The sequence below is a fragment of the Jaculus jaculus genome, chromosome 1 (genome assembly GCF_020740685.1).
Source record: "Jaculus jaculus isolate mJacJac1 chromosome 1, mJacJac1.mat.Y.cur, whole genome shotgun sequence".
In the NCBI taxonomy this organism is placed as follows: domain Eukaryota; kingdom Metazoa; phylum Chordata; class Mammalia; order Rodentia; family Dipodidae; genus Jaculus; species Jaculus jaculus.
The window spans coordinates 40,063,381-40,081,392 of NC_059102.1; the positions used below are offsets into that span (position 1 = coordinate 40,063,381).

Below are 18,012 nucleotides of genomic sequence, written 5' to 3' on the forward strand. Positions count from 1 at the left end.
GATGTTTCCTGAGCTGTGAACCAGCTAGAGAGGTAGAACTGGAATCCAGAGACTGCAGATGTTGGATGTTTGCCTACTGGTTTTTGATTTTGTATTGGTCCAGTCTCTCCTTAAGGATGCCTTTTTGCAATGGAAATGTTTATTCTGTGCCATTATGTGTTGGAAGTATGTAACTTGTTTGGATTTTACAGGACTCACAGTTAAGAGACAGTCTTGAATCTCAGATGAGACTTGGGACTTTAAAAATATATATGTTTTATTTATTTATTTATTTATTTATTTATTTATTTATTCATGGGGCAGAGAGATAAGGATGGAGGTGGTGGAGAATGGGCACACCAGGGCCTCCAGCCATTGCAAACAAACTCCAGATGCATGAGCCACATGGTACATCTGGCTTAATGGGTCCTGGGAGTTGAACCTGGGTCCTTTGGCTTTGGAGGTGAGCACCTTAACCACTAAGCAATCTCTCCAGCCTGAGACTTGGGACTTTTGAACAATGTTAGTTTCCTTGCTTTATTTTTATTTTTTTTATTTTTGAGGTAGGGTTTTACTCTAGTCCAGGCTGACCTGGAATTCACCATGTAGTTGCAGGGTGGCCTCAAATTCACAGCAATATTCCTACCTCTACCTCCTGAATGCTGGGATTAAAGGCATGTGCCAACAAACTCAGGGCTTTGTGCTTGTTAAGCAAGTACTTATCCACTGAGCTAAATCCCTAACCCCACGAACAATGTTAAAGTTGATAAAAGACTATGGGAATCTTTGTAGCTGGTCTGAATATAAGTTTCATTGTAAGATGATCATGAGTCTATGGGGGCCGGGGTGGAATGTAATAGTTTGAATGTATGGCCCCATGGACTCAAGTGTTTCATTAAAACATGACCCCTGCTACCTGGTATGCATCACTGGGGTGCATCTGAATCTAGCTCTACTAACTATGTTCAGAGCAGGTTGAGCCCTGGTGGGCTTGAGTTCTGGCTGTTGCTGCTTGCTGCTTGCTGCTTGCTACAGTTGTGTTTCTCTGCTTGGATCTGCAGGAGTTAACCAGCTTCTTCCACTATTGATGGTGCTTTCCCTGGATTCTGTAAGCCTGAAATAAACCCTTTCCTCCAGTAAGCTGTTTCTGGTCAGGTGTATGTCTAGCAACGAGAAGCTGACTGCAATCTTCAGAATTTATGTTGGTTTAAACTAGAGTGGTACCAGCTAACATAGCAAAACATGGGGCAATGATGGGATAAATGGCAGGTAGAACTGACAGGATTTGTGATCAATTGGATATGAGGCATGCAAGTACTGCACTATTTTAGTATCCAAGGATGACATCAGGGTTTGGCTATGCAACTGGAAAATGGAATTGCTACTTACTAGTTGTTTTTTTCTATGAATGTGTGTATGTATGGGTATAACCAAAAAATTATGAAAAATGGTAATAGTTACTTTTTTCAGAAGACTGGATTTCAGATGACTTTTTGTCCTTTTACATGTATGTGGGTGAGTGGGTGCATGTGTGTATGTGTGTGTGTAGGTGCATGTGCACAGGTGAGTGCATGTGGAGGCCAGAAGTTGACACTTGATGTCTTCTTAGATCATTCTCCTCTTTCTTTACTGAGGCAGGCTTTTACTTGAGCCCAGAGCTCATCAGTTCAGTTAGTCTAGGGTAGCCAGCTTGCCCCCAGGGAGTCACCATCACAGGAGGAGGCCACCACACCCACCTAGCATTTATGTGAGTGCTGGGGAACCAAACTCCAGTCTTCAACTTGCAAGTGCTTGATCCACTGAACCATCTCCCCAGTCCCTCAGCATTGTTTTGAATAATTTCTCATTTTATTTGTTAAAAATATTTCAAATAAAGTTTGTTTTCTTCTGCTTTTGAAACAAATTCTTACTATGCAGCCCAAACTGAACTTGACCTGTCTGTGTCCTGAATGCTGGGATTATGAGAAAACATCACCATATGTGGCTGGAGATAAAACTTTTACCATGGAAAAGCAACAACAAAAGAAGCCAGATCTGAGCAGAATGTAAAGAAAGGCAGCAGAAAGGACTAGGAAGTAAGTAGGCAGGGTCCAAGAGGGAAAGGAGGAAGCGAGGGGTGTGACAGTGTTAGGACAGGAGGTCCTGGTGTAGGGAGCATGAGAAAGCCCTGGAGAGGTCGATGGTACAGAGAGAATGGAGAAAGTTACAGGAAGGCAGCTGGGAGGGTAAAGAGACTGACACACCAGGAGATGACAGGGAGGAAGACGGACACTAAGTAGAAATGGAGGGAAGGAAGGGCAAGCACTCACAACCCCAGGGCTGAGTCATTTGAGAGATACGGAGGAACTGACAGAAAGCAAAAGGGTCTAGTGTTAGCTGTGTAGGGATTAGGGAAGCCATGAAAGGTAATGGAGGCCAAAGAAACAATGTGAGACACTTGGAAAGAAGGACAAGAAAAAGAAAAGACAAAAAACTTTCCAGCTGTCAATGCTCAACTCTCCCCTTAATTTCCACATGTACAGAATAACAATAGTAATATCTGTCTCACAGGGCTTTTATAAGGATGAAATGCAATCTACTTTGAATGCATATCACTGAGCAGACAGTCAGCACTAAGTAAATACTAGGTATTATAATGACCATCCAAAAGAAGGCATGATAATAAAATTTTCATCTTCCAAACCAATCATGGTGGTGCACACCTGTAATCTGAGCACTCAGTAGTCTGGGGTAGGATGATCACAAGTTCAGGCCATCCTGAGGTATAGGACAAAAATCTCTTCTCCAAACAAACGTCCATTACCCATGTGTTTCATTCTATGCCTTTAATAAAGAATTGTTCATTGGAGCCTGGTGTGGTGATGCATGTCTTTAATCCCAGCACTCGGAAGGTTGAGGTAGGAGAATTGATGTGGGTTCGAGGCCAACCTGAAGCTACAGAATGAGTTTCAGGTCAGCCCAGGCTCCAGTAAGACCCTACCTCAAAAACAAAACAAAATAAAAAGAATTGTTTATTGAGAGAGTTAGAATGTACAAGGGAGGGAAACATAACCAACCTGCTCTGAAGACTGGCTCAAAACGGTGTCGTCTTCTCCACTCAGGATGAAAAATGAAAGACCTTCATCCAGTAAGACATTACACTGTGGGAAAGAGTATTTGGTGTTGTGGTGAATATGTTGTATGCTTGTAAATAAATAAATAGTTTTGAAATATGTTAATCAGGAACTTATTAAAAAACAAGTCACAACAGGGCAGAATTATTTTATCATGTGTTCTTATGTATTTAGCTTTGAGTATCTTCACTTCATGAGTGTGTATGTGTGTGTTTTCTGGTCACTGCAATAAAAATTGGAACAAAGTGCAGCCAAAATCTGTCTCCAGAATTGTATCTACTTTCTCTGAGTATTAAGTTTACTTCATAATCTCATATAATTACTTCCTCAGATCAGTAATTGTCCCTATTTTCAGGAGTTCTCATGCACACATGTACACACACACACACACACACACACACAAGTACCACTCCATCCCACCTCCACAATTTTTGGTGGCACCTGCTTAGTTATCAACTTGCTGATAAATAAGTTCTCTTTTATTTCTATGGTATAAATCATGAGTATTTGAACTACAAATAACATTCATCTTTCTATACACAAATATTAAAAAGAACAATTTTGGACTGGACAGATGGCTTAGCAGTTAAAGCACTTGCCTGCACAGCCAAAGGACCCAGGTTTGATTCCCTAAGACCCACATAAAGCCAAATGCACAGTGATACACACATCAGGAGTTCATTTGCAGTGGCTAGAGGACCTGGCACATTCATTCTCTCTCTTTTTCTCTCTGCTCCTCTCTCTCTTAAAATAGATAAATAAGAACCATTTTAATGGAGATTTGGAAGAGGATCAATTCTATGATTAAAAGTAAAAATCATGCTTACTAGAAATCAAAGATTTTCAAAACATACAAAATATGAAAGTTTACCTGATCTTGTTTATTTATTTATTTGCAAGCAGAGAAAGACAGAAGAGAGACAAACAAAATGAACGTACCAGGGCCTCTAGCCACTTCAAATAAACTCCAGATGCATGCACCCCTTTGTGCATCCAGCTTATGTGGGTACTGGGGATTGAAGCCAGGTTGTTAGGCTTTGCAAGCAAGTACCTTCCTGGCTGAGCCATCTCCCCAGCCTTGTATCTACAATTTTATGTAATTTCAATTTACCTTGTCACAATGCTACATTCATGAATTGTAGGCATATATTTCCTCTGATCATCTTTGCCCATCTCTAAATCACTTGCTCAAATCCTTACTTTCTGAACAATATTACTCTATAACAATTAGCATAGAAATTCTTAGAAGTCAAGTTCTCTTTTACCACTTTCCTTGACACTTGATATTTTAAAATTTTTTGTTTTTATTTTTATTTATTTATTTGCGAGCAACAGACAAAGAGGCAAATAGAGAAAAAGAATGGGCGCGCCAGAGCCTCCAGCCACTGCAAACGACACGTACACCCCCTTGTGCATAACATGGGTCCTGGGGAATCAAGCCTCAAACTGGGGTCCTTAGGCTTCACAGGAAAGCGCTTAACCGCTAAGCCATCCCTCCAGCCCGACACTTGATGATTTAACTTTGGCATATTGTTTTATGATTCATAGTTTTGTTAGATACAATTTAGGTGTGCTTTTGTTCCTATTTTAAACAATTAGTCATATACATAAACATTTTAATCTGTTTTTATTTAATATTTTTAAATTTTGAGGCATGCCCAACAGACTGGCCTTTTTTTTTTATTAGAGAGAGTGAGTGAGAGATAGAATTGGTGTGCCAGGGTCTCCAGCCACTGTAGTCAACTCCAGACACATATACCACCTTGTGTGCAGGTGCGACCTTGCACATACATCATCTTGTGTGTCTGGTTTATGTGGGATCTAAGGAAGTGAACATGGGTCCTTAGACTTCACAGTCAAGCACCTTAACCGCTAAGCCATCTTTCCAGCCCTGTTTTTATTTATTTATTTATTTTAATAATTTTTTTTTTAAGTTTTTGTTTATTTATTTGAGAGCGACAGACACAGAGAGAAAGACAGATAGAGGGAGAGAGAGAGAATGGGCGCGCCAGGGCTTCCAGCCTCTGCAAAAGAACTCCAGACGCGTGCACCCCCTTGTGCATCTGGCTAACGTGGGACCTGGAGAAGCGAGCCTCGAACTGGGGTCCTTAGGCTTCACAGGCAAGCGCTTAACCGCTAAGCCATCTCTCCAGCCCCTCCTGTTTTTATTTTTAATTTAATCAAGATATGTTTTTACTAAACACCTGAGAGGAGCACTGTGGAGGAGACTAAAATGAATTAAACAATGAATCCTTCTACTGTAAATTTTGCCGAGCTAAATGTCCTTCATGTGCTTGTGACAGAAACTCCAGCTGCTCAGCACTGCCTTTTTCCCACCCCCAATAATGAAATCTATCTTGAGCTGAACACCTATATACTATACTTTTCCATAGTGCTTTACTGCAAGTGATGTGTAACTCACATGGTCTGTCCTATAGAAGGCCAACCTACAATCCTCTGGTTCTTCCTCCTTCCTTCTCTTTGTCTAATGAAAAGAGTGGAGCTTTGTGCCTGGGACTCAGATGAAAACCACATGTTGAAGGTGAACTCCAATCAGTTCAAAGAAGTTCCAGTAAACTGTTTGTCATAACTATTTACCTTGTATTCTAACAGTAACCCTCAAACAATAGATTTTTTAATGAGTTTTTTAAGATATCTGTTTTTATTTGCTGATTTTTAAATTTGTGCATCTACCACTATACACATGTAGAGGTCAGAGGACAAACATAAGGTATTGGTTCTTGGTAGCAGGGAAGCCCAGTCTTGTCCTGTAGTGTTTTTTTATTTTGTTTTTTGTTTTTTTCAGGGGGGGGGGGAGGGAGAAAGGGGGGGGAAGAGAGAGAGAGAGAGAGGGAAAGAATTGGCAACCAGGGCCTCAGCCTCTGCAATCAAACTACAGATGCTTGCACCACCTAGTGGTCACGTGTGACCTTCCACTTGCCTCACCTTTGTGCACCTGGCTAATGAGGCATCTGGAGAGTAGAATGTGGGTTCTTAGGCTTTGCAGGCAAATGTCCTAACTGCTAAGCAATCTCTCTAGCTCTACCCTGTAGTTTTGTATCCAGCTTTATGTGGGGGGCAAGAGATGAAACCTAGGTCAGCAGGAATACAGAGCAAAGGTCTTTAACTACTGAGCCATCACTCCAGCCTCCCCCCAAACATGAAATATTTTGTCATTACTTTTTAAATATGCAATCACACACTAAACTTTGAATCAAATCTGTAGCTCAGAGATCTTCTCTAATATTGTCAAAACAACTAACTGGGAGGCCTTCAGGCTGAAATGATTTTAAGACCATGAGTTCTATATAAGCAAACAGAAACCCAGCTCACTGTGACAAGTCATATGCTAGGAAAATGAAACTTAATTTTCATTGAAAAACTGCCAATTAATTTCTCAATAGGGACATTAAGGTTACTGATCCAGTTTAATCAACATAATATTTGGGGCTAGAGAAGTGGTTCAGGGGTTAAAGTCTGATGGCCTAGGTTCAGTTCCCCAGTATCCATGTAAATCCAGATGCACAAAGTGGTGCATGTGTTGGGCATTCATGTGCAATGGCATGAGGTTCTAGTGTACCCATTCTCTCTCTCTCTTGCTCCCTTTCTCCTCTATCTCTGAAATAAATACATATAAAGATATTTTCTTTGGGGCTGGAGAGATGGCTTAGTAGTTAAGGCCTGTGAAATCTAAGAACCCAGGTTTGACTCCCCAGTACCCAAGTAAGATAGATGCACAAGGTGGTGTATGCAGCTGGAGTTCATTTGCAGTGGCTAGATGCCCTGGTGCACCCATTCTCTCTTCTTTCTCAAATAAATAAATTTTATTTTCTGGCTGGAAAGATGGCTTAGCAGTTAGGTGCTTGTCTGCAAAGCCTGAGGACCCATGTTCAACTCTCCAAGTCCCATGTAAGCTAGATGTACAAGGTGCTGCAAGCATATAAGGTCACATATGCACACAAGGTGGCGCACATGTCTGGAGTTTGATTGCTGTAGCTGGAAGCCCTGGTACAATTTTCTCCCTCTCCCAGTAAAAAAATTTAAAAAAATATATTTGCTTCAGCGTGCATTCTCTAAATTTTCTCTTGTGCTCCTTGGAGGTGTCCTAATCACATTGCAATCATGAATTGGATCTGCTCAAATAAACACTTTAAAATTTTAATGCACTTAAATCCATCTTTTACTAATATTTTACTGTAGTCTTTTGGTAAAGTCATGCCAGGTAGGAAGAGTGAGTACTGCAGATGGGCACGAGAGATCTCTTTTTGAGTGGGGAAAATGGACTAACGCTGTGTTGTTGTATTGACGGCATTGTTCTAGAGGTTAGCTAAAAATGGGTGGATTTCTGCTGTGTAAGGTATACATTCATAAAACTTAAAATTTTTTCTTTCTGATTCTGAGGACCAAACCCCATACATGTGCTTGCTAGGCAAGCTCTATTCCACTGAGCTAAATCCCTAAACCATTTTTTTTTCAAAGAAAGTTATTCATTTTAGACCATTACATACCTTCATATCAGTGAGCAGCTGACTTGAAGATTTTTCGCCTTGATTAATCTGAAAGACAATTTCTTCTTTAAAAAATAAACATAACTGAGCTTCTTTTTTTAACTTTTAATTTTTATTTATTTATTTGAGAGAATGAGAGAGGGAAAGAGGCAGACAGACAGAGAATGGGCATGCCAGGGCCTCCAGCCACTGCAAACAAACTCGAGACACATGCACCACCTTGTGCATCTGGCTTACATGGGCCCTGGGGAATCGATCCAAGGTCCTTTTGCTTTGCAGGCAAACGCCTTAACCGCTAAGCCATCTCTCCAGTCCCATAACTGAGCTTCTTAAATACTCATCCAAAATGAATAAAAACTTAATATTTTTCTTTAAATGTGTGTATTTCCCTGAGACAGCACATATAATTACTTTAGCCAAATCATTTAAGTTTTATTGGCTTAGATTTGACATCATAGGGGTGTTATGAGACAAAAGTTAAAAAAAAAAAAAAAAGCAGTCAAGAACATAAAGCTTTTTTTGAAGTTGAACTATACAAAGACCACACTTCAGCTGTGATACATGAAAAACTTTATATTTCACTTAATATTATAAGTCTGAAAACAGAAGAAAATGTAAAATGATTACCTTAGCATTTTTTAGTTTCTCTCTTACTTTACCTCTCAGTGTCTGTGCTAGATTTTGATTTCCTTTTGCATCTAAATCAAGAAACCAACATAACAATGAAAAAATATTTTATTATGATTATACAATAATAATAACAAAATTACTTATGATACTTCTGGAGTAGTTTGAATGGATGTCCCCCAGTAGACTCAGTTTTATTTGAGCTTGTAACTTGATGTCACTGTGGTTGGATCCTAGGGTCTAGCCCTAAGGTGTGTTAGGGGGCAGATATGAATTCTAGCCAAAGAAATGCACAGTGCTTGAGCTCTGCCTATGGTTCCTGGAGTGTGTTTGCTTGTGGTAATGGTGGTGGTATTTCTCTCTGTGTGAAAGGTGACCAGCTTTTTTGTCATTATGGGAATTCCCCTGGATCTGTAAGCTTCAAATAAATTCCCTTCCTCCCATAACTGTGCCTGTTTTGGAAGTTCATCCCAGCAACGTGAAGCTGACTGGTACAACCTCTTAACTGCATTCACTTCTTTACTGTGTGGGCATGCTTGTGCATACATGTACTGGGGATCCAAGCTCGGCCCCTCATGCTTGCATGGCAAGCTGTTTCCCAGCCCAATTGTGTGTACGTCTAAGCACCATGACAATCAGGAAGAACAGGTCATTACCCTGAAAGCTTAGAACCAATTGATAGCCCTTTCCTCTTCCCATATAAAATAAATACTTTCATCTGTGGTTGTGTATCTTTTGTGATCTTTTTTCTCTATCCTATGTCATATTTTCTTGTTACCTCTTCAGCTATTGTTGAGAATCCTTCTTGGTATACAAGCAAAACATAAAATAAAAACAACTCAGACAAACAAAACTTTTTTATTGTCAGGGAAAAAATAATCCATGAGAACATTCATGTTCAATACAGATTTCTATGTGGCATATACAAGTACACACATTTCAAAGATAGACTAGATTAAACTGGAAGAAAGGACTCCAAAAAAGAGAGTACCTATGTCAGGTGCTTAGAGGAGTTTTGTAAAATCAGCATTGCACATTTCATGCCTTACTACTTTAACTAGATCTTCAAGGAAATGCAACAGTCTAGGCTCCTGATGTGTGGACACTCCAAGTGTTTATTTTCTGCTCATCCATAAGATTGATAGAGAAAGACAGGGCTGGAAAGATGGTTCAGCAATTAAGGTGTTTGGACCTAAGGACCCATGTTTGATTCTCCAGTACCCACGTAAAGATGCACAAGGTGATACATGCATCTGGAGTTCATTTGCAGTTTCTAGAGGCTCTGGCACATTGATTCTCTCTCAAATCAATAACTAAAATATCTTTTAAAGTTAAAAAATGCAGGTTTGGTGGTGTACACCTTTCATCCAGCACTTGGGAGTCAGAGGTAGGAGGATCACTGTGAGTTTGAGGCTCCTCTGAGACTACATACTGAATTCCAGGTCACCCTATGCTAGAGCAAGACCCCACCTCAAAAAACAAGCAAACAAAAAGTATTTAAAAAAAGATTGACTGAGAAAAACAGACAGAGGCTGTACAGATTTAGGCACAGTAGAAAATGGAATACAAGTCTGGAGAGATGGCTCAGCAGATAAAGGTACTTGCTTAGAAAGCCTGAAGGCCCAGATTTTATTCCTCAGTACCATGTAAAGCCAGATGCATCAAGTGGCACATGCATCTGGAGTTCATTTGCAGTGGTAGGTAAGCAACCCTGGTACCCTGGTTCTCTCTTTGTCTCTCTCCCCTTCTCTCTAATAAATAATCTTTTAAAAATTGAACATCTAGCCAGGTAAGCTAACTCATGCTTAAAACTCCAGCACTTAGGTGTGAGGTAAGTTGATTTCCATTAGTTCAAAGCCAGCCTGGGCTACAGAGTGAGGTTCAGTTAAGCTTGGGTTTGAGGGAAGCCCTGCCTCAAAAGCAAAACAAAACAAAACAAAGAAAGAGAGAGAGAGAGACCAAGAATATTAGAATTGTGGCATACTTATTGAACCTTTTGAGAGATTCCTATCTATAATTTCTTCTATTGCCCTGTTTTCTGTCTCTTCTGACATCTGTGAAAAAAACAAGCAGGGAGAAATGTTACATTGTTTTGTTAATGAATACTATTTCATATATTCATCAGCCTGTTGAATCATCTCCTTTAAGATGCTCATTCATATCTATTGCCCATTTTCTTAATTTTCATCTTTTTACTAATTTATGTGAGATGTAGATTTTCACATCTAAAAATTGCTCTTTTATAATATCAGAAAGGATCTTTGAAATGATTAAAATCTTAAGAGTTCTTAATGTTATGAATTACCTTCTAGTTCTTATACAGTCAAATGACATTACACACATATGAAAATATTTTGAGGGCTGAGGAGATAGTGCAGTGATTAAAGGCTCTTGCTTGCAAAGCCTACTAACCTGGATTTGAATCCCCAGCACCCATGTAAAGCCAGATGCATAAAGTGGTACATGTATCTGGAGTTCATTTGCATTGGCAAGAGGCCCTGGTACAGCAATACTCTCTTTCATTCTATCATTAGCAAAATAAGTAAATAAATAAAAGACGGAAAACATTTTGAAAATTCAACACCAATGAATTTAGTCACAACCTGACTGATAACTTTATAGCAACTGAACTGTGAGCACCCTTATCTTATAAAAACTATATATTTTTTTAATCTTTTGATGTTGTTTTTATTTTTATTTATTTATTTGAGAGTGACAGACAAGAGAGAAGAAGGCAGAGAAAGAGAGAGAGAGAATGGACACACCAGGGCCTCCAGCCACTGCAAACAAACTCCAGACGCATGCACCCCTGTGCATCTGGCTAACGTGGTTCCTGGGGAATTGAGCCTCGAACCAGGGTCCTTAGGCTTCACAGGCAAGCACTTAACTGCTAAGCCATCTCTCCAGCCCAAAAAACTGTATTCTTTTTTTTTAAATATTGTATTTATTTATTTATTTGAGAGGGGAGAAAGAGAGAGCATGTGTGTGTGCAAGAGAGAAGCAGAGAGAGAATGGGTATGTCAGGGCCTCTAACCACTGTAAATGAACTCCAGACACATGGACCACCTTGTGTATCTGGCTTTACATGGGTACTGGGAATTGAACCTGGGTCCTTTGCTTTGCTTGCAAGTGCCTTAACCATTAAGCCAATTCTCCAGCCCTGAACATTGTATTACTATTATCCTTAAATGTCTTATTCCTTATATCCTTCAGTGGTCACACATCTTCTCCCCATAGCCAAAAGGCAGGCACATTCTGAGACTTTGGAGACAGCATGTATTCCTTGGCCTAGCTTAGACTTACCTCCTGAGCATCAAAACTGTATTTCATTTATTTGCACATACAGGACCTGTTGCTCATGCAAATGAATACCAGACACTTACGCTCTTTCCTTCTTCCCTCCCTTCCTCCCTTCCTCCCTTCCTCCCTGCCTCCCTCCCTCCCTCCCTCCCCTTCCTTCCTTTCTTTTATTTTAACTTCTAACTTAATGTGAGTGGCTTGGGAATTAAACTAGGGTTCGCAGGCTTGCAAGCAACTACCTTTAACTTCTGAGACAGATTTTCAGCCCCCAAAATCATACTTCTACCTGCCTTCTGGTAGGAGGACTTGAACGGCCTACCATTATTAAAAATTCACTGCATTAAGGTGAACCTTTCTTTTATAGTGTTTCAAACTTCAGTGTTCTAAAATAAACTATTATGGCAAAGTTAAACCTTCTTTAGTGTGATATGGAGTACGACTTTGTTTTTAGCCTTAAATTTAAGAAAATAATGGCATATTTTCTTGACATAACCATTGTGGTTGCTACCTCTTACTCTGAAGGAAAATCAGTTCAAAGTGGACCCATGATCTTATGTAAGACCTGAAACTTTGAAACTGCTAGACAAAGTACTATGTTTGCTAGAAGTATATGCAAGTACTTTCTGAAAAGGACTCTAGCAGCATAAGAAATAATGCCAAGAACTGACACATGGGTTTGTGTGAAATTAAAAGCTTCTGCACAGCAAAGGAAACCAGCATCAGTGTGAAGCAACAGTCTACAGAATGGAGAAAACCTTTGCCAAATACACATCATACAGGGGATTAATATTTAGAATGGATAAAGAACTACAAAAATTAAACTCCAACCCCCACAAATCATCCAATCATTAAGCAGGCTAATGAACTGAATAGATAGTTGTAAAAATCAAAAATATGAATGGTCAACAAATATTTGAAAAAGTTTTTAACATCCTCAGCCAACAGGGAAATGCAAATTAAAACTTGTTTGCAATTCCATCTCTCCCCTGTCAGAAAGGCTATCTAATCGAGAAAACAAGCTAGGGAGACATCTCAGTAGAGTACTTGCTATGCAAACATTAGTTCAATCCCCGGAACCCATGGAAAAGCCACAGCCACATGTAGCAGCACATGCTTGTAATACCAGCACTGGTAAGGTAGAGATTCCTGGGGATAACTGGTCTAATCGGTAAGCTCCTGACCAATGAGAGACCCTATTTCAAAAACAGCTGATGGTGTGCCTCAGTAATGATACTCAAGGTTGTCCTCTGGCCTCCATACACTTGTGCACACACATGCACATGCATAAACACACATACACACAAAAAAGTTTTAAAAAGAAGTGACAAATTCTGGCTCTGGGGGTGTGAGGACAAAGGAACACTTACACCACTGGTAGGAATGGAAACTGGTACAAACACCAGTGAAATTAGCATGGAGCTTCCTCAAAAAAACTTAATACAACTTTCACATAAACCAGCTAGGCCATTTCCCCTGATTATATACCCAGAGGACTCTAAGGCCACATGTCCAGGACATACTTGAACATGTATGCTTCAATACCATCTGACAGTTGTGAAACGGAACTACTCACACTAAGCACTGAAACCAGCCTACATATTCCCTGAAACATGACCAGGGCCAGGTGGAACAGAGATGAGTAAGAACAAAATGTAATAGTAGTTATGTGTGAAAATGCCATAATGAAACCTCTTCAGTCTAATTTAAGCTAATTTAAGTCTTTTTAAAACTGACTGGGGAGAGAACTCAGCAGTTAAAGGTGTTTGCTTGCAAAGTCTGTGGGCTAGGGTTTGATTCATTAGTACCCATGTAAAACCAGATGCACACAGTGGTGTGTGCATATGTGTGTGTCTCTCTCTTCTCTCCTTAAAAGTAAATAAATATGGTTGGGGGGATGGCTCAGCAATTAAGGGTGCTTGCTTACAAAGCCTACAGATCTTATAGACTTCAATGTATGACTTGAAAATGTAAAGCTGCTAGAAGTGAACCTGTGAAAAAGCTCTGACATTGGTCTGAACAATGATAATTTTAGATATGAACCCCAAAGCAAAAGTAGACAAAGGGAATTACATCAAAATAAAAGCTAATGGGATAGATGGTTTAGTGCTTAAAAACATTTGCTTGCAAAGCCTGACAGCCTAGGATTGATTCCCCAGTACCCATGGAAAACCAGATACACAAAGTGGCACATGCATCTGGAGTTCGTTTGCAGTGGCAGGAGGTCCTGGCACACCCATTCATTCTCTCTCCCCCTTGCAAGTAAATAAATAAATAAGAATAAAAAAAAATAGCTACTGCACAACAAAGTAAACAATTAGCAGAATAAAGGAACAATATGTAAAATGGAAGAAAATGTTTGCAAACCACACATTTGATAAGGGGTAAAAATCTAAAATATGTAAGGAATTTAAAAGTTCAGTAATCTAATAAATAATTTTTAAAGGTCTAGGAATAAAAGTTTATGTTTTTTCAAAGAAGATATACAAACAGCCAGCAGACATATGAAAAACTTAGTTCAAAGCTAACCAAAAAATTTCCTTAGAAGAACAAAAGGCAACATAGCATGATAAATGTAAAATGTAGACTCAAATATAATTCAAGATTATATAAAGAATTAGAATTATTGAACTGTTTTCCTTTTCCTTACAGTCAGAAAAAGTGAAAAATAGAAGAGGCATTTCAGTTCATTCATTTCATTTGTGAGGGGAAATCTGTGATATAAAAATAAAGTGAGATAGTGAAAACAATATGAAGGTTCCTCAAAAAATTAAAAATACAACTACCACAGGATCCAACAATACTGAATCAATGCATAGACAGAGGGAAGAGAATAACTATGCCAACAAGTGACCTACACTCCCATGTTGACTGCTGATGCCTCCCAATGAGGTGGCTTAAGGGTGACAGACCCCAAAGTGAATTGCTTTCTTCTTGACTAAAGGCAGGAATTAATTGTCCTTGGGCCTGTAGGGAAAAGTCTAGGTCATTACACTTTAGTACAGGTCAGAAATGTCAGAAGAATCTGGCCTTTTCTTATCTCTGCCTCCTTAGGGAGTCCTTCTACTCCCTTCTGAGAAGACCCTTGCTGGAAAACTAAGATTTCTGGGAAGATTGCTACTTTCCAGAAATCCTGACCCCAGACATTTGACATCAGGACTAAACTGGCTAAATCAGTCATCACTCCATGGTGCTCACCTTAAAATAAAAAAGCCGGGCATGGTGGCGTATACCTTTAATCCCAGCACCCTGAGACTACATAGTAAATTCCAGGTCAGCCTGGGCTAGAGTGAGACCCTACGTTAAAAAGAAAAAAAAAAAAATTCAGATGGGCTTCTCAAACTCCATCTTGCCTCCTTGGGCAAGAACTGTGTCTTCCTTCCTTTCCTTAAGTACGCTTCTCTAAACCTCCCCCTCCCTAAAGCTCTGGGCTATAATAAGATTTTTCTGAACCTTATTCTGTGGTCTGTGGATTTTATTCTTTGAATTCATAAGACAAGAATGCAGAGACACCCCAAAATTATTGCACTGGAGGGAACCCCAACATTCCCATATTACCATGTTGACTGCTGAAACCCATGCCCTTCGGTAGGTGAAATTATAAGATGAATTTCTATTTGCCTGGAAAGAAGCAGGGGTTGATTTTAATGACCTCTGCAAACTTCATTTTATCCAATACTATTTACACTCCAGTTCTATGCGAATCATTAAGAATCAGAATGTGTAGTAAGTTCAAGTCCAAATGAACACATGCAAGCTATCTTTAGGAAAATATACCTCCTGAAAATGCTGTAAGAAATTCATGCTTAAAAAACTCCTTATAAGCCCCATTAACACTTTACCTTTTTAAAAAGATCATCTCTTCTCTTTAAAGTCTTTTTCATGATGGCTGTTTTATTTCTACTCTCTAAATAAATAAGAAATTATTCATAAGAATTATAATCTCTGAAACTGTTAACAACTAATGTGATACTTAAGATTTAAAATACAGTATTTGAATTTTCTAATTTTACTAAATAGAAAACAAAGAAATGATTATTACCTTCTGTATTAATGCTTAATATTCTCTCACCTTTAGTATTTAATAGAAGTTTTGGTAAATGTCATGCTCAGTGTTTGCCCAAAGGAATCTAAGTCAGCACAATACCAGGATATTACACATCCATGTTTACTTTCTATCCACAATAGCCAAGATATGACTCCAGCCTACATGACCATCAACAGATGAGTGGTGTGTGTATGAATTTTATGCAGCCATAACTAAAAATGAAATTATGTCATTTGCAGAAAAAAATGTATGGAACCTGGACATCATAATATTAAGTGAATAACCAGACTGAGGACTAATATTGTATGTTTTACATATATGTTTAAATTTAGCTTCTTCATATGAGAGAAAACATGCATACATATTATATGAAAGTAGAAGAGGAACTGGGGGAAAGGTCCAAAAGGAGATGTATAGGGAACAAGAGAGGGTACTGGGGGAAAAAGACAAATGTCAATTCTCTCTCATAATAAGAATATTTAAATGATGTCTAATTGATCTAGATCATATATATGTATATATGCATATACATACACACATATATACATGTATGTATACATATATATATGAATTACATGAAAGTAGAAAGGGAAGTATTTGGGGGCAAGAAGGGGACCCAGTGATAGGAGGGGCAGGGAGGCCAGTAAGGGGACAGATACGTGCAAATACAGTGACATACATATGAAAATGTCACGTTGAAGCCCATATTTTGTACACTAAAAGTTTAACAAGAGAAAAGAACTTCTGGTTAACATAATAAGGCATGCATAAAAGTAAGGGTTACAATTACTAGGGAGGGAAGATAAGCATCATTATTTATAGATACATTATTATACATGGAAAAGTCAAGAGGCTCTATCAAATCCATCTAGACATAAAAAGTGGCTAGGTGGTGGCAGAATACAAGAAAATATATGGAAAAAAACTCCTTATGGCATAAAGTTTTATGTTATGAATATATACTGATATGTTAGAAAAAAATCACCTTCACTTTCACAGTAGCTTAAAAAAATTTTTTTTCAAATACCTAAGAAAGACTACAGTAACTTGTCAACTCCCTTCTCCCAAAAACTAAACTCATGGCCACGCCCCCACATTAGCAAGTGCAGCCATTTTTATCTTCCGGGTCACACCGCGCATCCTTAGATGCCTGCAGTTCCCTTTAATGGACAGCATTCCGCCGTCCCATGCCTCATTCACACTGGGAACTTTTTTCCCTGGCCTTTGACCTCTGGTGGCAATTAGAGTAAGCAGCTTTAGTTTCTGCCGTCGTTCATTTCTTCTCCCCGCAAACTCATCTTCCTGCTTATCCTAACGAGAGGCCGGGGCTGGGCGCGGGGCGTCCCCGGGCACAGGTTCAAGCCCGTAAGCAGCCGGCTGACCTGCGGCGGGCGGAGGGGGCGTCGCCCCGAGCCTCGGGCTCTCCTTCTCGCCTTCTCCCTGGCCGGCCGGGTCCCCGCGGGGCAGGGCTCCTCGCCCGTGCGGATGTGCGACCCGGAGGATCGCGGGGCCCCGGGGGGCTGCGCCACTGCCGCCCAGGCGAAGCGCGCTGGCCGCGGCGGGCTGCCGGACGCCAACGGCCCGCGCGGCGCCTCGTTCCCGCGCTGGCGGCCGGCGCATGCGCGGTGCGGGCCAACGCCCAGGCGGCGGCGGGGGGGGGGGGGAGAGGGGGCGCCTTCGCGAACCTTCTGTCTCCGGGCCTGTTCTTCAGCCGCCCCGGAGAGGCCGGAGCTCGGGAGCGGGGACGCCGCGGTGGCAGCCCTCAGCACAAGCGTTCTTATTTTATCCACAGAGCTTGCAACTCACGTTACAAGCCTAATTTTACTTCTGTAGTGTCATCGTTGCTCAATAGATGAAACAATATACACTTGCTTTTGTCGTTTTGGAGTTTCTTCACTCAAAGGTCAGATATGACATAAAAATCTGAATTTTTTGAAAAACCAGATCTGTAGAAACAGCCATACAGAGCAGTAGTCACTTTAAGTGGTCTGCAGCTGTTTTCTGTACATAGAGACAGTCTGTCCAGTTCCATGTGAGGGACTGTGGTGGAGACACTTCGCCATCCCCTTCTCACCTTTCTAGCACTGAGTCCTACTGTCAATTGCTTTTTATCATTTTCTTTGTTTTGGGCATCTTTCACTTAGCATGTCAACCTGCCTGCCATTTGGGCTTAAAATACCCCAAATCTAAAGGGTATGTGGAGATCAGGTGTGGCATGCAGTTTGATGATCTTGTCACCAAGGTGACTAAAGCAGGAAGATGAGTTTTAGGCCAGCCTGGGTTAGCTACACCACAAGACCCTGCCTGTCCGCCCCCCCCCCCCCACCACCATGTTTTAAAAGGACAAGTGGGCAGAAGGGCCTTAATTGATGATACCACTTGTTTCAAGAATACAAATGACATACTGAGTTCAACCAAATATATTCAGTCAATTAAAAAT

General features: G+C 40.2%; 1 protein-coding gene across 1 annotated transcript in view; it reads right to left on the bottom strand.

Moving 5' to 3' along the window:
* Cc2d2b (coiled-coil and C2 domain containing 2B) overlaps positions 1 to 17,192 on the bottom strand; it is a 101,280-nt gene extending 84,088 nt beyond the window's left edge. The window contains exons 1-6 of the mRNA XM_045148424.1: positions 16,955 to 17,192; positions 15,367 to 15,431; positions 10,221 to 10,281; positions 8,228 to 8,298; positions 7,601 to 7,648; positions 3,036 to 3,119 (exon numbers count right to left, since the gene is read on the bottom strand). Coding sequence (XP_045004359.1) covers positions 3,036 to 3,119; positions 7,601 to 7,648; positions 8,228 to 8,298; positions 10,221 to 10,281; positions 15,367 to 15,431; positions 16,955 to 17,192 — 567 coding nt within the window. The remainder of the gene's footprint in view (positions 1 to 3,035; positions 3,120 to 7,600; positions 7,649 to 8,227; positions 8,299 to 10,220; positions 10,282 to 15,366; positions 15,432 to 16,954) is intronic.
* Positions 17,193 to 18,012: the final 820 nt, after the last annotated feature.